We start from the raw sequence: 19773 nt of genomic DNA on the forward strand, positions 1-19773 counted from the left end.
ATTAAAAAAAAAAACTAATTAAAATGTCGAAAGAACAACATTAATAGCAGTTATAATATGTGACTTCATAATTAAATTCGATGAATATGAAATAAACGCGAAAACAATTGAAATTAGATTCATTTATAAACAATGGCGGGAAAAATCAACGGAGTATGAAACGTTCCGGTGTTTTAATTCCTCTTGATTTCAATAGAACTTTAAAGATTTTACTAATATTGCCTGACAGTCTTTCTATTTCATTTGATTGCCTCGTTGGTCTAATAGCTAGATATCAGCCCGCATCCCATAAGTCTTAGAATCAAGGTTAGGCTAATAACAAGTTATTGGGTTTCTCGGATGAAGAATCTCAGTAGCAGCCCGGAGTCTGGAAGTTGGAATTGTGTACAATCCGGTGCCTCGGAAACCACGTAAAACCGTCGATAAGCCCCAGGGCCTTAACTCTTTCCAGTTATCGTTTTGTGCGTACGTTTATATATTTTATTAATGTAAGCAATATCATTGTCCATATTGGCACCTAGCAACTAAAGCGATATTCGATATGGTACATAGTCGATTAATAAATTATTATATATCCTGTCGCCAGTCGCCATTCAAACTTAGCACTGTAACGTCGTCGCAATAAATAAATATTGTAAATTAGAATACTACAATACATATGTATGTCAACACCCAATTGCCTTTTTATTACATCAACCACAAGACATTTTAGGCAAAGTTTCTTGTTGCTGATTCGGAGCCTACGCGTCAGTCGTCTCTGATCCTTGTAGTACATCAAATTGTTGAATGTATAGCAGACGTATAATAACTTTATTTGTATACCGCCTAAAACTACAAAAATTAAACATTAAACCGGCCAAGTGAGAGTCCAACTCGCCAAGGATCCCGTACAAACTCGTAGGTATGTAATTTGTTCGTTATTTTTCTAAGAGTCCCGCATTTATTTTGAAGCACGGAAGAAACCCAAGCAGTCCACAATAATTAAATAAAAAAATAACATGTCATAAATAAAAATATATTCATAAATCATAGACAATACAAACAATTTCGAACACATCGTTGACTAAGCACAGACGAACAATCTGAAACAAATAATATCACATGAAACGAACAAAGTAATTATTGATTTATTTATTTATTTATTTATTTTTTATTTATTTTTTAAGGACCACTAGTAGCTACTACATGTTTTAATGACAAATGTAAAACAATTTAGTGAAAATAGCTAACATGTGAAGCTTTTTAAAGTAGCCACAACAATTACAATATTTGTTTTAAAAATACATTAACACATAATTATAGCAACATGAGTAGAAAGATTAAAAAAAAAAAAAAAAAAAGTCCAAATTGGTACAAATTAAAGATCATAAAAAAATAAACATGCACTTAATAAAATTAAAATTAATAACACAAATAGTTTGAAATTGATATAGGTACAAATTAAAATTAAATAATTCATTAAATTCATGCAAGGTTTACGTTACAAAAAAATTACTAAAAATATACTAATTAATACAAAATAAAATTAAGATAACATTATTTATTATTTATTTATTTATTTATTATTTATTTGCATCTCTCAACAATTCTAGCGCCCGTTTACGATAAATCATGGCAGAGTCATTAAAAATATCTAGATCTTGACAAAAACCATTGTACAACCGTGATGATCTAGGCATTGGTGCATTACATCCTAATTTCGTTTTTGATATTCTGACATCAAAAGTGCCCAGAAAACTACGAACATTGCGCCTTGGAATACGATAGTATATCTTTTCAAGTAAGTAAGTACAGTCGATCTCGTTACGAATTATCTTAAATAGGAAAGAGAGATCTAATAATTGTCTGCGTACAGAGAGACTATCCATATTAAAGTCTTTCAAGAGATTTATCCATTATTAGAAGGGTTCTTTTAAGATTTTACATCAAACGTTTTTAAACGTTTTCAAAAACATACGAAGAAGAAAATCTTGAATTTTTTAATGCCAAGACCTCCGTTGACATCCTTAGAATACCTCGCCAAAGTTTCATCACAATCGGATGAATACTTTAGGATTGCATCGTGGACAAACAGACAAACATCATTTGTATAGAAGAGAACAAGAAGTTAATGTTTACCGTTTAAGGATAATCTGGTCGCTATTGTTAAGATCGAGACCTGCGTCGCAAGCGGTATCTTCTATCACATCGATTACAGCGTTTGAAGGAGCCCGACCGCGACCGACAACGCCACGAGTAGCTGTTGAAATGCAATATATAATATAGTAGCTGATGTTAGTTAGCAATATGCCCCATTAATTAATGCACCTTATTTTTTATAAAACACATCCAAACCGTTTATTTAGGTCCTTACATATGAAATTAGCGTTTTGTCGTACTGACCACTTTGATCTGAAATATCTCCTCTTTGGTTAAGAATTCCAAATTCAAATTTATAAATTAATTTAGCTGGTACATTTGAGTTTTGAAAACAGTCATTCATTTGTTTTTTCCTATTATTTTTTTCTTTGGCGCCGCCTATTACCACACAATGGAAAACATGAAATATCGGTATATTTAAGAGTACGAGTTCTACCGTGGCACCAGTGCTGCAGAAACAGCTCGAAGGATTAATGATGTGTACGGCGCCGGTGTCGCACAAGAAAGCACGGTACGTTATTGGTTTCAACGTTTTCGTTCTGAAAATTTCGACCTTCAGAACCAACCCCGTGGACGGCCGGAGACCAAAGTGGAAAATGAAGGCTATTGTGGAAGCGGATTCATCACAAAGCACTTCAGAGATAGCTACAGGCTTCGGGGTAAATGATATAACTGTATTAAGCCACTTGAAGCAAATCGGGAAAGTAAAAACGAACGATGGGTACCTCATGAATTGAGTAAATCGAACTTGCAAACACGCGTCGACTGCTGTGTTTTTTTTTGTTCAACCGACACAATAATGAAGGGATTTTAAATCGAATCATTATTTGTGATGAAAAGTGAATACTGTACGATAATCGGAAGCGCTTGTCGCAATGGCTGAACCCTGGAGACCCAGCCAAATCCTGCCCTAAACGAAAATTGACTCAGAAAAAGTTACTTGTGAGTGTTTGGTGGACTAGCGCCGGTGTCGTTCACTACAGCTTTTTAAAATCTGATCAAACGATTACGGCAGATATCTATTGTCAGCAACTGCAAACCATGAAGGAAGAACTAGCTGCTAAACAACCGAGATTGGTCAATCGCTCTAGGCCCCTGCTGCTTTACGACAACGCAAGACCACACACTATACTACCTACGAGATGGCAAAAGTGCATAGATAACAACGGTGCATATTTTGATAAATTAAATATATTCCTCCCGTACAAAACGCCAATTTCATATGTATTGAGTAATAAAAACTTACATCCGATAAGTCGCTTAGATCATTGACTTACCGTGCTCTTCGTCTAGATCTAGACCGACATCGCCGGCGTTTACAGCCCACACTTACACGGTACCGACGATCTCCAGACCTACACCGCTTGAATCTACCCTGCCTAGTGCGACAGCGGCTGAAAATTTACGACTTTAATCTCATTAAAAAAAAAACAAATATTCAATAAAATATATTGCTCTAAAAAAGTGTCTTAGGCCTAAATTCAACACGTCGGCGTATCTATAACATTATTATTTCTTTAAATAAAATAAAAAAAACATTGAAAACATTATTATGAATTAATGATTAATCTATTAGAAAAACTGTTCACTATCAATTTTATTTGGAGCACATCATGAAAAAGGTCATTGTACTTTTAAATAAAAAAAACTCACGTTTTACACGATCTGAAAAAGAAATTAAAACAATTAATAAATACCACAATAAATTTGTTTAATTAAAATTTATATGTACATAATGATATAACATACTTTCGTTTCCTTCGACATCTCGCCATATTCTGCCTGCGAAAAAAATAAATTTAATTTTAAATATTTCCGTAAATGTATAGAAATCATATTTTTGTCTTTACCATGTAAGTTAAGTTTATAACGTCTGTGTTTTGAAATACAGAGAGTAATAGAACCTTTTTAACCAGTACTTTTTATTTTAATTTATGTATTAAAAACTGTATTTTTTACTAAACATTTCTAATAGACAGGCAGACTGAAAAATAAGCCACTTGTCAAGTTGTTGCTACCATAGACATTGGCAATGGCAACAAGAAATATTTACCATCAAATCGTACACCTTGGGTAAGGTGGGTTGTAAACCTCACCCCCCATTTCCCACCCAAAATCGAGATGCCAATTTCTGAAGTCAACCCGTTTTATATACCATTTAAGGCTGTCATTAATGGTGTTTTTCTGGCAGACTGGACTCACTCGAAATGTTTATTGTAATAAAATAATACGACTCACCTGTTTTGCTTATAATAACTGTATACACATTTGAAATAAAATTGATATAAATTTTACATTGGTAAATTTAAACGAAATAAAAAAAACTCAAAAATTCATCACGTATTTATCGAAACAGTAAATTGTAAAATGTCATTTCAGAATTCCCTTTTTAAATGTTGTCAATTCTTCTCTCAAAAACGAACCCTTCAAATAGGTTTTTCACGATAGAGTTTTTATAGGTTTGTTCGAAAGCTCGAAACCAAAATATACTTTATTACGTTATATGCTGTTTACGAATATAAAACAAAAATATATCGCTTGGTGGTAGGGCTTTGTGCGAGCCTGTCTGAGTACCATAAGTAGTACTTAATATTTTTGTTTCAGTTTGAAGGTTGAGTGAGCCAATCTCTGTCACGGTAGCATGCGAAAGCGATGCAGCGAGCGAAGGATACCGCTGGTTTTTTAGTGGGTATTCCAATGTTTGGGGCGCACTCGGCGCTTTGGACACCGGCGAGCCTCACATACGGGGAGTATGTGGGGCTCGCCCCCCCCCCCCCCTGTTCGCGTGATAGAAACGCGTAACGCGTTTTTCCAGTGTTAAAAGTCTCCAGGTACAAGGGACATAACATATTAGTTCCAAAGTCAACGGCACATTGACCTTGAATGAAATATTAACTCATTCAATACCTAGGGCGCCCATTGCCGTCTACGACCGCTATTAGCCCACTTAGTGGTAGGGCTTTGTCCACAGATTAGAACAAAGTCCTACCACCAAGCTAAATATTATACTGAATACCAAATTTATTCTATATTTTAATGTTACTTAGTTGCATTATTTGCCGAAGATAAATAAATGTTATCATCGGCAATCATTCTATAACCAATAGAAGTAAACAAAGTCTATTTATTATATAACCATGTCTCCGATTCCACGAGATCAGTGTCCTTCACGGAGAAATATATCTTTGCCTATTTATATTTTTTTTCCATATTTATATTTAATGAATGAATAAATTAAAATCTCACGACAAATGTTATTTTCCATACAATAAAATTAAATAATTACTATTTACTACTTATTTAAAAAATGTAAATACTGTGTATCTTGCTAGCTCTTCTCGTTAGAATCTACATTACACATATGGCGATTAGAAAGTGCTCATATATGGCAGATTTTCACACAACACAGGCAGGTTTCCTAGCGATGTTTACCGTTGTCATCGAGGTACATTAATTATTATTATTAATAATAATATCCTGGGACATTATTCACACACGGCCATCTGAACCCAAGCTAAGCAAAGCTTGTACTATGGAAACCAGAACCCTGATATACTAGATGTACTACTTTTATTTTGTAAATACATATTTATATAGATAATTACACCGAGACTCAGGACAAATAGACATGTTCATGCACACAAATGTCTGTCCTGGGTGGGAATCGTACCCACAACAAATATCTACCAACAACGCCAATTGGCCCGTCTTATTTGATTGGAAGCCGCAATCTTTGGTTAAGAAACTCGTGTTAACCAGTGAGCCATGGCTCAAATTTATATTGAATAGAGTTTGAAATTGAACTGATTTTAAACTTGGAGGTAAAGGGGGGAGGGGATGTCGCGGGACGCCGTTGGATGCGGGTAGCGCAAGACCGGCTATCACCGAAATCCTTGTCTTTTACTAGCAGTGGACATCTTCCGGCTGATATTAGGATAAGGGCATATTAATAATTTAAAAAAAACATTTCAGACCAACCTCCATAAATTTCATTAGTAACATATAAATCCAATAAATTAGTGTTAGGAACAAAAGAATAAAAATGAAAGAGAAAAAAAAATGAAAAGGAACAATTTTAAAATTCAAAATATTGTAAGTAAGTTGCAACCTGTAAATGTCCGACTGCTGGGCTAAGGTCTCCTCTCCCTTTTTGAGGAGACGGTTTGGAGCTTATTCTACCACGCTGCTCCAATGCGGGTTGGAGGAATACACATGTGGCAGAATTTCGATGAAATTAGACACATGCAGGTTTCCTCACGATGTTTTCCTTCACCGAAAAGCACGAGATGAATTATACACAGAAATTAAGCACATGAAAATTCAGAGGTGCTTGCCCGGGTTTGAACCCACGTTCATCGGTTACGATTCACGCGTTCTTACCACTGGGCCATCTCGAGTTGACAAAATATTGAGGATTGTAATAGAATAAACAATATAGTTTTTCAAAGCTAAATATATTAACAATATCACAAGGTGTAACTTAATATTTATAGAATAAAACTCAACACAGATATCTATTGTTTGAAGTTAATCTTATAGCCTTTTGTGTCCGGGTCTTGTTCCATTTGAAAGTTCTGAGTGGAAAGGCCGAATGGCCTCAATATCATGTTCCCCAAATCTTTTAGTTTGTCCAACATTTCAGTTTTCAACTGCTCATTCCTTTCAGCGATCAACGGCGGCAGGCGCACCACCGCGCTTTGTGCCTCTTTGTGTGTCGGATCGATTAACAGCATCTTTTTATAATCCTCCAAGCTTTCGTCGAGCTTCTCTGTTAATTCATAACACTGGGCTCGCCTGTCAAAAAATACAGATTATAAATATACACATAGTTTTTAATTGAAACAAACTTTAGAGAATTTAGTTAACGTTAGCTTTACAGAGTTTTTAGTGTTTTGATATCCAAAAAAAATATTTATTTTCTTAATTTTATCATATGCTACACATGTTGCGCATACCAACCAAAAGAGGAGTAATGACAAACAAACAACTTTGTCGAGATGTTGAATAATCTATGGATTCCCGTTAAAATGTCTTTTCGAATGCCGGCGAAATTGCCATCGCAACTTTGGAAGTAAAATTAAAGGGTATATTAGTAGTTTAATGTAATCATTTTGTATTATACATAAAGATATTAATCGAGAACTGTTTGTAGTGCAAATCGCATGGAATATGTAAATTTAAGGTCTGCTATACATCGTTCTTGCTTCAGATATTATTTACCTGTAATATGCCTTAACATATTTGTCATCCAGCTCCACAGCCTTCGTGCAATCCTTGATCGCTTGCTTATATCGCCCTAATTTTAATTTCGCTGCGCTCCTGTTGCAGTAAAGTACCGCGCGTTGCTCGGCAAACTGTAGGGGACAGATTCTCAATGCTGAAAAAATAACACTCATGTAGGAAAAATGTACCGTGTGCTTATTGTTATATTTAATCTTACATTAAAAGTGATATCTCCTCGATACATACACTATATGAGCAATATATAAATGCTTAGATCTTTTTCGCAACTAACTTCTAACGCCAAATAGTATTACTATTGTTATTGTATTGTTATGTTCGGGTTATATGGGTGAGTGAGCCAGTGAAATTTAAGGAATATGTTCACAAGGCTCGTAGCGGTTTGATAATATAAGAAATGGTTTATATTTCTTAGGGCGCCATTGTCTATCGGTGGTGACCACTTATCATCAGGAAGCGCATATGCCCGTCCACCTATCTATAAAAAAAATGGAGAACTGTTTGTAGTTTGCTCGGAATATGTAAATCTAAGTTTGCTTATTGTCCCTCCTGCCATTGATATCGAGTTTAAGAAAAAGTTATTTATGCAACAAAAAAGAAATGCTTCAGCCAAATATTAAAAAATCCCCCTTTTTCATTCAATTTAATCTTCGAACACAATACGCTCCAGGAACGCACTATGAATATGCATTTTTCTGTTTTTCAGAGGATCAAATATGATATGTAATAATAGAAGCAATTCTCAATTCAATCAATAATTTTTACATTTCTTTTTATATTTCATGTAACTATTACTAAAGATGGAGATATACTAAAGGTAGATGAGGTGAGGTACCTCATCTACCGACAAAAGTGAATACTTAAAACAATGAAATGAAATGGTTTTTTTATTAAATTTATATATTATTCCTAATAGTAAAAAAATATTTTATTAAATTCAAAAAAGTTTTTAATTCAAAAAAAAAAAATGCGCCATTTACCTTCAGTGTATTTTTCAATACTCTGCTCGAATTCTTCATTTTTGAATGCCAGGTTTCCCTTCGTCTTAAGTACTTCAGCAACACTCCGACGATCAGATTTCTGATCATCTGTCAGGTCGACTTCTGCATCCTTCAGTGAGAGCTCATCAATCGAGTCTGTATCGCTTTCTTCTTTATCAGATTGTTCATTTTTAACATCATCATCGTCATCTTCGTCTTTGAATATAGAATCAACTGCAAAAGACGAAATATACACATAATTTAATAATAGGTTACATTTGACTTAAGTATCATAGTTACGGGCTGGCCATCCAGATCTGTCAGATAATTAATAATAATAAAATTAATATTTTTTTATTTAGAACCATCATATAATATCAGAAACCAGATGTGAACATTAATAACTGCTATAATGTGAAACTGTGATGCAGTTACTAACAGATTCAGGCACACACCCCCAGGCAGACCCCCAGCCTGTTAGCCAATGGGACACAGGTTGCAAACGGAGCTCTTAACTTGATACATAAAATTTATATGCAAGTCATTGATTTGTTAGACTCGCACACCGTCAATAAATGCATTCTACATTATAATAGCCCGAGATCTTGAGTAAAAGTGTTTTATTGTGTGCGTTTATTCAACTACCCTGCCTCAATGCACTTGTGTTGTGTATACAGGATACATTATCATATGCACTATTTCCCTAGCTATAATACTGTTTTACTATTAAAAGATATAAAACAATACCTAAGATTTTTCATGAATTGTGATATATCTTAAATACCTATTAAAATATATAAAACACAGATGTACTTTTTTTTTTAATTGACCTTTTGCTGTTCGCTCAAATGGCCTCGATAGTCACCAGGCGGGATGCGAGTCTTTAAGATACTCAGCTGGATATTGGAAGCCCACTTAAGGGCTTCAAATACGCGTTTCCCAAGGGCACCTACTGTGAGGCCGAATCTCATCTTCAGACACCATCAACGTCAGGAAGGAGGACACTATGTGTGTAATGACCCCATCATACACTTAAGTGCGGACGGGTAATAATAAAAGAGAGACCTCGATACCGGGAACACAGTTTCAAAATATCTTTGGACATACCAATGTAGCCAGATAAATTTTCAACTAAGGTGGGATTTTTATTTTACTTTATAAGTGCTGTGGCCGCGTGGTAATTGTGTATTACAAAACTATAAATATAAAGAAAAGCTTCTAAGTAGTTCGTTTAACGGTGACAACGCTTAATTAAAGAATATGACTAGGAGTGGTGCGTCAACTTACCCGGTGGACTTGCTTTAGAAGAATTGCCAGATGCAGGAGAATCCTCATCACGATCACTAGACTTTAACCCGTCGTCATCGTCAGCGCGTAGGGAAAATTCCAAGTTCTTTGTCAAATCTTGAATAACTTCTTCGTTAGAAACGCTGTTTGTACTTTTCAGTCTGTCAGACATTTTGCGATTTTCTTAACTCTATGAATATTTAGTCCTTTTTAATCCTAACAAGTTATACTAAGTATTAGAGGTATAATTACACCCACGATCACACGATTTTATTATTATTTTCTATAAATTAAAAGCGATTATTACATTCACGTTTGACAGCTTCGTCAGCGGCGTTTCGTATGCGCATCAATAAATTATTAATTAAATCAATTACCAACGAGAATAAAATCGCTATGTTTTGAAATTTACATAATTCAATAATATTAAGCGGTTCTTTTCTTTCAATTAATTTTATTCTGAAATATAAGATATTTTTTATAGTCAATTCGGCTACTTGATAATTACGGATATGAAATATGAATGTTTATATTGCGTAAAACAAAAAATACATTGACAGATGACAATTATGACACGATAAAATTGACATTCCATTCATTGCATTCCTACTGTTATTATATTTAGAAGATTAATTCTGTAAGTTAATATGAAAACTGTACAGCTTGAAAGAAAAAATATTAAATATTTTACATAAATTTGTAATGAAAAAGTAGAATATATAAGCTATTGCGTTTTAAAAATTCAATTTAGTTAAATTTACAAGTTGTGATCCGTCACAACTAACAAACAATATAACGTAGAACGAAACCAAAACTAACCTATACATGTTGCAATTTCAGGGTCAGGTAAAAATATTTAAAAGCTATCGTAGTTGTATTATCATAAAATTTAGCCGTCGCGGACGCGTATAAATTATTCATATCTTTTCTTTAGCCATAGTGTGAATAAGAGTGTGCTAACATCGTTCATAAGATGTTTTATAGAAACATTGTGATAACTTTCTTCAAATCAAGATCGTCTTATTTACGGACGTATAACGGTGTTGTTACGACTTTCGGTAATCATAGAAGTGTAGTACCCTTATCAACAACCCGACTCGCGCTAAAGGATGAAAAGTAAGTGCTCACTGCTCGCTGTCTCGTTAAAAAAAGTTCATATTTCAAATTTCAAAAGAATTTATATATTAGCTTACTCACCATTTATAAAATATTTAATTATATTTATTGTAAAAAAGTAAATTAAAATTATTATTATATTATTTATATGTTGTGTTCAAATAATTATATAATTTAATTATAATATTGTTTACTATTATCTACTGTAGAATACATAGTTTTCACTCATCATCATTAAACGATTTAAAATTTGAAACTGAATAATCTCATATCATATGTGACATTGGCAGAATATTTTGCGCTCAAATAGTATAGATACACACCAGAAAAGTGAGAGAAAATTGCAGCTTATGATATAAGTCTAAATTTAAAGAGTTTTATTATCAAGACTTGAATGATAAAACTCTTATCACAATAAGTATCATCCATATTGAATAATTTTACAGTAATGTTGCATATCTAATTTATATTATGTTCTTTATAGAGAAGGTTTAATTTTTTTGGAAACACATAATTTTGTCAATATTTAAAAAACCTTTTTTCTACATTAATATAAAAATTTAACTGGAAATTAAAACTAGAAACTCACAAACAATATCTATGAAATTCTTCCTAATAGTTAGGTCATAAAACTTTTTTTTTTATGCTAGTTACTATATTTTTTTTCTTGTTTTCTTATTTTGTCATTTAGAAAAAAAAAAAATATAATAACTTGACACTTGAAAATCATTTAATTTACTTAATTATTCTTTTGACTACTTTGTTCTATAACTTTTGATATCTAAGTAAACTTAGCTGATTATCCTCTTTTTCATTACTTTACATGAATTTTTTTTGAAATAACAAAAGATTAAATGTGTTAAATGAGTATAAATGAATAAAATGTAATAACTAATTTTAAGTTTTTCATTGTTCTCATGTAAGTGACATTAGTCTTTATGGGAATAAATATTCTTTATTTAAATTAATACTTAAATTATGCAACATTATTCAAAAAATGATTGAGAGATGATGAGGTTCATATTGTTAATAAAAATCGTAATCTTTTTCAATTTTTTAACAACATATAAATGCAATAGTTTTGTATATAGTTTTAAAATTAAGAAACCAAATGTAACAAAAGGCATGGACGATTAAATGTTAGTCTCTAAGATTATTATTCTCAACTAGAAATAAATTTCTAACTGATTTGTTTTTACATATTTATTTACTCATAATATTCAGACATCACTGACTCTTGAATTTTTTATATATTTACATTTTAAATACTTAAAACATATCCAGCATAATCATTGATTGGGTATAAATATGAAATCTCTATCCAATTTTTAATCCTGAAACATAGATTGTGGTGTTGCAACCGAGCTATCCCCGTAATACAAACGTTGCATGTGTAACATCACATTAACATATAAAAAAAATGAATTTAGTATATCAAAACACAGTACTAAACAAATACTGGTATAGAGCGGTGGCGTTGAGTTGACGGGCTGGCAACGTCGCGTATACAGGTTCGTGCGTGCGTACGTGCGTGTGTGCGTATGTAATACCTTGCGTGCACTAGGCCTACGTAAGATTGTTTTCCCTGTAAAGCAAGAAAAATTGAATGATGTATGAGAATTAAATAAACGTAATAAACGTAGTTTGTATATGAGAAAATAATCTTAATCAGTGTGTTTAGATACTGGTGAAAACCATTTTTATTTCTACCGCACGGAGAAAATTACTTTTTGTGAGATTCAGATACATTTAAAGTTTTTAAACTTTGACGAACTTTTTTCAAAAAGAGAACGACAACTAAAATAAAAAAAAAAAAACTTATCAAATTTTGGCGCTCTCTTAATTTTTGAACTAGGCTGAGAGGCCTATAGGAAAATCCGCCCCTGTGTGTGAGTGCGTATTAATAATATATATGTATGTACACTTGTGACTTTTTTTAAACGCTTTATATCTGGAATATAAATGATGATATTGACCTACTTATTTCATCCAACATGTAATTATATAATAACCTTCTGATACGTTATCAGTCACTTCAAAATAAGTTAGATTTTCATTATTAATTTACGAACGGCATTATTTTATGATGATATTAAATATGTTCATTTAGCCTTTTCAACGCGACACATTGATATAATTGCAAATACGTACAGAACAATTAATATTTGTTACTACAAGTGGGCCGCCGGAAAAGTAGCCCCGCCGCCCATACATTGTAAAAATTGTAAAAAATATTATCGAGGGCGAAGCAGAAACGCTTACTGCGGGGAAAACCGCTCGGAGCGCCTAGTTTGATCTATAGCTTTTATTTATACCCGTATACAGCAGAGCCTACGTGATTGGACACGTGGAGGAGTATGAATTTTAGGATTAAAAATCAAATGGACAAGCAACATTGAATTTTCATGAACTTAATTTGTGTTTATAATTCATCTAGTCGGTGAAGGAAAACGTCGAGAGACAACCGTGATAAAAATGTGTCGGATAAAATTACCGTGTGTGTAATAAATAATGTCCTCCAGACCGATTTCGGCCACGGCGGCCAATATCAAGAGAGATTAGCCAACTACGCAAGAGATGTTATAGAGCATAAGTGTGTGCGCAAACACAGGTGCACTCTCTATTCCCAAACTCTCATAATCCGATGGGACGGCAATCCGACCCGACCGGAAAGAATTTAGGCGCAGGACCAACGGCTTTACGTGCTTTCCGAGGCACGGCAAGTTAAACCTTCTCTTTTTTCAAACTTTTCACATAAGATAAATCAAATACGAGTTCGGTTGTAGATTCAAGGAAGGCCAAACGAATGCACTTTACATGAGTGGCTCCGAGTACAGTTTATTTAGACGACATGTCTTAACCTCAAAGATGGCGCCCAATGTCCTTTTTTTCTCGCAGTGGAAACCTTCAGAAAAGTACCCGGGTCCTGTGGGGGAGGAACCGAGTTATGTGGGATTCTTACCCATTAAAACCATTGCGATAGCCGTCCTCAGCACGAATCCGTGAGGCTACGGGATCGTGTTGATATAACGCATCCTCAGCCTCGTCCGTGCTGTGCTCCGCTCGTAGCTCGTCGGAGCTCTCCTCAGGGGGGCGCCCAATGTCCCACCGGAACAGTGACATTTTTTTGTGATGATACGCTATACTTGTCAAATTTAAAATTAAAATATAGTTTATTACCATAGTTTATATGAAAGAATTGGAACGAAACTTATACCATTCAAAAAGTCTAGTGCCGTAGAGGTGCACAAAAACGCGTGCGATTTTCGATAACAGGAAATTTAAAAAAAAGGTATGTTTTTGAAAATGGCAATGGCTAGTAATCGTTATATTAATCTGAAAGTAGAAATAACTCATTTTTTATTGAATTAGACCAATTTTTCTAATATTCCTATTCAGCTCTGCAATCAAACGTAAATTTTGTTTTAGAAGTGGGGACCACAATAGACCTAGGGATCAAGACTGTCTGTTAACCATTGCGTTATTAACGCTTTTTCTTGTTTTGCAGGGTCAAAGTGACGTTTAACCTCTACGACGGACGAAAGCTAGAAGCCGAAGGAAAGGTCGGTGACACCCTTCTAGATGTGGTCGTTAATAATGACCTCGATATAGACGGGTATGGCGCGTGCGAGGGCACGGTGACCTGTTCCACCTGCCACGTTGTATTTAAGCAGGAAGACTTCGACAGGTGATGCTTTATTACTTATATTCTCAACTGCCTTGTCGACTATCAACTGCCATTTTGGTAGTTCACTCTCGTAATCGGAACAGCAAACCGACACGACCGGAAAGAGTTCAGGGGCAAGACTATGTTTTTCGTTATTTCCGAGGCACGGGTACGTGTTTACGTATCTACTAACTTCCTACCTCCGAGCTGAAACTGGAAGATTCTCGAAAGATCCTACTAAGTTTTTGTTTTATTATTCTAATCCAGGATATGAGCCCACATTATACACATTTTTTAATTTATAAAATAGGACTGGCTGTTGGACCATATGGTCACCCAATGGTCATCACCGTCACCAAAGAGATTGGCGCTTTAAGAAATATTAACTATTCCTTACATATTTAATGCGGCGCCAACCTTGGTAACTAAGATGTAATTTGTTTGTGTCTGTAGTTACATTGGGTCACTCACCCTTTAAACCTGAACACAACAATACAAAATATTGCTGTTCGTTGGTTGAATATGTGATGTGGGTGATACCTGCCCAGACAAAAGCACAGAGCCCTTTTACCAAGTTGAAAATTGATACATACATATCTGTATACATAGGTATTAAACCGGCCATGGACCTAATACGGATTTTCGCAAAATTATAGATGGTTATTTTCGACAGGACCGCATTTATCTTATAAATATATATTAAAAAAATTGTATTTTTTATTCCAGATTGGCTGAAGAGGCAGGTGACGAAGAGAGAGACATGTTAGATTTAGCGTATGGATTAACAGACACATCGAGGCTAGGTTGCCAAGTAACCTTGACCAAAGAACTCGACGGGCTAGAGGTCATAGTGCCAGAGAGTGTTAACGATGCCAGAAGTTGATGACGCTTCACGTTTAGACCATTCAATCGTTGACGATGTAAAAACTAGAAAATTATAATGAAGTTTTGAATATAAAAGTATGAAAAATGTAACAAAAAATATATACCTATTGATGTCCAATTTTTATACAAGGTTACGTTTTTTTTAGGGTTGGGTAGATTTATCTATTTACGCAGCTAAGATAGTATATTTTTTATATGTTGGCAACACTACATAATATACGTTAAAATATCCAATTAGAATAGATAATAGAGATTAACTAATATTACCTCAATTTATAATATTTATAAAGGATCTTGTTCCACAATTAAAAAAAAAAAATTAATTATCTGTACAGTTAAAAGAGTATTTTTATAATCTGTTAAATAATTCGAATTGTTGAACTGTCTTTTAACGTTATCCTGAAGTATTAGGTTTTAGTTTAAGACTTATTTTCATATTATGTTTTTATTATTAATCAAGTTAGAATAAATTATTACAAAATTATACTTTTTTAATTTATTTATTATCTATTCTAAATTAGAATACGTTAGGATAGAGTTTATGAAGACTCTTATATGAGGTACAAGCTGAAAAAATACCTAGCTGTAAGCCGTGAATAACAACCTTAATATAAAATTTGATAATTACACTAACCAATAACAATTGTTTTTACTGTCAGCGCCATCTATTGGCTCATTTCTTTCTTAGGAACAATGGCAGCCGCTTCATATCTTGGTTTGATGCGGAGTGTTGGCAGTTATAATATATCGCGGGATCAAAACGAAAAAAAACTGTACAATTTTTTTTTAGTGTACTGCTGATTTAAAGTGGAATTACAAGTTATTTCAAATATATTGTTGTGATTTTGTATAATATTATTGTATTTTATAATCATTATCCTGTTGTACGATAATGTACAATAATTTTAAGGTACGATAAGTGGCTGGCTTTAGGTTGTAAACCCTGTTAAGCATATAATCCGACTACCTAGTTATCTGCGGCCCTTGATCACGCTCAATGATCTCTGGCTTCGGCGCACGTAGGTGTTTCTCTCACGATAGGCAAAGCTAGACAATTCTGTATGTTACAAATTCCATGAATACAGTTATGGCGATTGATTTTACATTCAAAGGATTAAATAAAATTTTAAAAACAGTTATAACATTTATTCAATGTAATTACAAAAAAAAAACAGATTACAATCAAATTGAAAAATTAAAATTTTATAATATAAATACAAGGCATAATTTGTTTTTTTAAATTACTTTTAATTTTTCATATAATTATCTTGGGTTATAAATTATATATTTCTTTTATCCGCAAGTTTCACCAAGGCTCACATAGCTCATATTTTTCTATACATTCGATCAACCAACCAATCGGTAGAGCCTTAAAGTGAGCCATATTATACATTGGCTCATAAATATCTTTGAAAATGATATAATGAGAGCAATTAACAAGTTTTCCATCTTTCTTTGCATGATATGGAACCAATTTCTCTGCATCCGGTATTAATTCAGGGTTCGGTACACGTCGTAACACAACACCGCCAGCATCAATGATTAGTTTTGTTAATATTGCTTTAGTGAGAACTATAGTTTTTGAAATTTCATACTTTGTATTGAAATTGTGTAAATAAAAGTGGCACCCATTAAATATACCCGGTAGCTGCTTATATTTGTTGTACCGTGAGTTTTTCGGACCTAAGTACGAGCTATTCCCAACCCCCTTGACTTCATAGTCGTTAAACGGCTCCAAATTTGTTTCCGTTGATTTTGTTATCCATTGTGAAGATATGATCCATATTCCACTAACGATTCCTTGTAAAATATCTAAGCTGGATGTACATATATGGTCATCTTCTGTGTCTACTATTAAATGAGTAACTTTTTTAACGAATTTAGCTTCAATATGTATATTTGAATGATGTTTTGTTAATATCTTCAGTTTGTTGTGTACGGTACGAAATTGTGATACGCAGAACACCCTTATATCTTCAAAGTCTAATTCAGCATGTAACTCGGAAATAATAGTTACATTTACACCTTGAGTTTGAATAATGTTATCGAGCGCATCTTCAAGGGCTTTCTTCATGTCATCTGATGCTAGCTCTATTGGTGTTTCACCTTTACTATTTCTACTTTTAATATTTGCACCATTCTTGACTAATTCCTTGGCAATTTCTGTGTGATTGTACCTTACCGCTTCATGGAGTGGTGTTTCATTGCCTTGGCCCGGGACATCAATGAGAGTATTATATTGTAATAAGATTTTTACCAAATCTAAGCGACCATTTTGTACAACCTCGTGCAAAGGGGTCCAGCCCGCATTGTCTTTAGTGTTAGTGTTAGCACCTTGCTTCAATAGCTCTATAACAGTGTCAACTTTACCTAAACGACAAGCTACATGTAGAGCAGTTTCTCCTTTGTTATTCCTCTTTTCTATACCTTTGTACATTCTGGAACTAGCTGATGATAATAATGTAGAACTTAAATTTTCAATTTTATTTTCAGGCTTTTTCGATTTCTCCGAAGCAGTCATGTTGGTGTTTGACTTACCTGTCTTTTTATTTTCCTTATCACTAATTTCAATACTGTGGGCTTTTTCATTTAGGGCGCGTTTTTTACTAGTACCATTTGAACTTTCGCCTTTTGTATTTTGTAACACATTTTTGTTACGAAAGCTCTCAAATATATTGCTAAGTTCTTTTGTGGAGTTAATACATGCTTTCAAACTGTCGTCCGCGAACGCCGTACAACCGGTGAGTGGTATATTACATGTGGGGCAATTTCTAATGTTTTTAAAATGTTCCGAACATATTAAATGATAACACGTACTCAGAGTTACCGGATCTTTGCACAATTCTGAACAATAACCACATGTATAGTCTAGCCTGACTGCGTCTAATGCTTTTAAGAACTTATTTAGTTTCTCTGTAGACATTCTATGTCTTAAAAGTTTGGATGAAAAATATCTGTATTTAATATTTACGAAATGAAAGTTTCCGCCGCGAAAAATTAATTTGACAATACTTTACAATATCTGTCAAAGTCAAAAATGAATGACAGCATTAAACTTAAAGCATAGAGGCCAGAGAGTGAAAAATTTTTTTAGCGATTTATCTTTAAAGAGATAGATCAAGATAACACAAAATAATAACGTCAAATTTTGCAGAACTTTTTATGAACAAAAAAACTGTTAACTTATGGCATGTCGGTGTATTTTATTTATAATTATTATTATTTACTAGTGCATTGCCTGCGGCTTTGCCGGCGTCTGGTATCAAAATAATATTAAAACTAAACAATTTTTGCAAACTTTAATACAATCTATAATTTACGCAAGGTAAATTAATGAAAGCTCAAAACTAACGATAAAAATAATAAAAAGTGTAATTAAAAGTTTTAGAAAATAATTACAACCCTTCTAATGTATTGACGTAAGTTAGACTTGGAGTTCGATTTCTCTGGTGTACGCATAACGCAGCATACATCAATGCTCATAAATACCAGGGCCACAGGATAAAACTAAGCAATTTATATTATTTGTAAGAGATTTATTTAATTTTATTATTTATAAGCGAAAGCGAATACAAATGTATAACAGGATGTCACTCTACTCCGGAAAATGTTCACCGACGATGGAGAACTGAAATTCACGTATTAAGCACACCGCCGTCTACATATATTATAACAACAAAAATGCGTATATTTTTATAACTTTTGATAGAATTTGATGGAAGCCAGGTGGAACCTTGAAATACTTATAATAATTCAGTTATTTCAATTTGTAATTTTTAGCCGTTTTAAAGATTAGACTTAGAAAGATTGGACAAACAGACTAAAAAAGTAAAGTAACAAGCCTATAAATGTCTCCACTACTATGGAGGATTGAGGAGACATTTACAGGTTTCTTTCAACCTGTTGCGCTTTACTTTTTAACATGTGTCTGAAATACATTAATTTCCTAATTTATTAAAAAGTAATTTTAAAAATAATAATTATTTATTTATTCTTATAAATATACAGTCTAGTCTGTTAGCAATCATGTTTAGAATTTTCTTGGAGGTGGTCCGCACCCTGTGAACCAAGGATGCACACCTTTTTTCGTATTAATGCGTAAAAACATTAACGACAACTACAGAAGCGAGGCAACCCCATCAGCAATCTAAAAGCGTTATTGTGCCGGACACGAAGAGCATTTTATGATTTTAATGTATAATTAGCCCACAAACTACATGTACAAAAAGAGGTACAGTAAGCGCGGAATAATGTTTTCTTTAGAGCCCTTGACGCACGCGCAAATCTTCTGACAATCATGTTAGCTTTTATTGACTGTGCTCTCCTTAATACTTTACTGTCTCTCTTTAATACTTTTTAAAACCGTAAAAGCGATCCTTGTAATATTTATAGGCGTATTTCAGTTCTTCCGTCCTTGAGCATTATATTCAAATGAAAAAAAAAAATGGATTAACTTGT

At 33.5% G+C, this 19773-nt stretch overlaps 3 protein-coding genes and 1 long non-coding RNA gene across 4 annotated transcripts; 1 reads left to right on the top strand and 3 right to left on the bottom strand.

The window, feature by feature from the left end:
* Positions 1–1039: 1039 nt before the first annotated feature.
* On the bottom strand, positions 1040–3533 carry LOC126779719 (uncharacterized). The gene is made up of 3 exons (XR_007670387.1): positions 3417–3533; positions 2119–2239; positions 1040–1082 (listed from the first exon to the last, which is right to left on the bottom strand). It is a non-coding gene; the product is annotated as an uncharacterized LOC126779719 (long non-coding RNA).
* A 3041-nt stretch (positions 3534–6574) lies between these two features.
* Positions 6575–10005, bottom strand: LOC126779624 (tetratricopeptide repeat protein 1). The gene is made up of 4 exons (XM_050503773.1): positions 9648–10005; positions 8361–8594; positions 7360–7516; positions 6575–6933 (listed from the first exon to the last, which is right to left on the bottom strand). The coding sequence occupies exons 1-4, from the start codon at positions 9817–9819 to the stop codon at positions 6654–6656; spliced, it is 843 nt and encodes a 280-aa protein (XP_050359730.1). The 5' UTR covers positions 9820–10005; the 3' UTR covers positions 6575–6653.
* Positions 10006–10445: 440 nt separating this feature from the next.
* LOC126779665 (adrenodoxin) lies at positions 10446–15608 on the top strand. The gene is made up of 3 exons (XM_050503823.1): positions 10446–10763; positions 14272–14451; positions 15157–15608. The coding sequence occupies exons 1-3, from the start codon at positions 10621–10623 to the stop codon at positions 15311–15313; spliced, it is 480 nt and encodes a 159-aa protein (XP_050359780.1). The 5' UTR covers positions 10446–10620; the 3' UTR covers positions 15314–15608.
* Positions 15609–16543: 935 nt separating this feature from the next.
* LOC126779514 (BRCA1-associated RING domain protein 1-like) lies at positions 16544–18310 on the bottom strand. The gene has a single exon (XM_050503563.1). It carries the CDS (start codon positions 18236–18238, stop codon positions 16622–16624), a length of 1617 nt encoding a protein of 538 aa, XP_050359520.1. The 5' UTR covers positions 18239–18310; the 3' UTR covers positions 16544–16621.
* Positions 18311–19773: the final 1463 nt, after the last annotated feature.

This window comes from Nymphalis io, chromosome 29, assembly GCF_905147045.1.
Source record: "Nymphalis io chromosome 29, ilAglIoxx1.1, whole genome shotgun sequence".
NCBI lineage: Eukaryota > Metazoa > Arthropoda > Insecta > Lepidoptera > Nymphalidae > Nymphalis > Nymphalis io.

Bases quoted from the DNA above. Each gene is read 5' to 3' on its own strand.
- LOC126779624 (XM_050503773.1), bottom strand. From the start codon at position 9,819: ATGTCTGACAGACTGAAAAGTACAAACAGCGTTTCTAACGAAGAAGTT. The intron at 8,595-9,647 runs GTAAGTTGACGC...CGTCTTTTGCAG, and splicing joins TTCTAAAGCAAGTCCACCGG to TTGATTCTATATTCAAAGAC. The intron at 7,517-8,360 runs GTAAATGGCGCA...TTATTTTTTCAG, and splicing joins TATTGAAAAATACACTGAAG to CATTGAGAATCTGTCCCCTA.
- LOC126779665 (XM_050503823.1), top strand. From the start codon at position 10,621: ATGTTTTATAGAAACATTGTGATAACTTTCTTCAAATCAAGATCGTCT. The intron at 10,764-14,271 runs GTAAGTGCTCAC...CTTGTTTTGCAG, and splicing joins CTCGCGCTAAAGGATGAAAA to GGTCAAAGTGACGTTTAACC. The intron at 14,452-15,156 runs GTGATGCTTTAT...TTTTTATTCCAG, and splicing joins AAGCAGGAAGACTTCGACAG to ATTGGCTGAAGAGGCAGGTG.
- LOC126779514 (XM_050503563.1), bottom strand. From the start codon at position 18,238: ATGTCTACAGAGAAACTAAATAAGTTCTTAAAAGCATTAGACGCAGTC.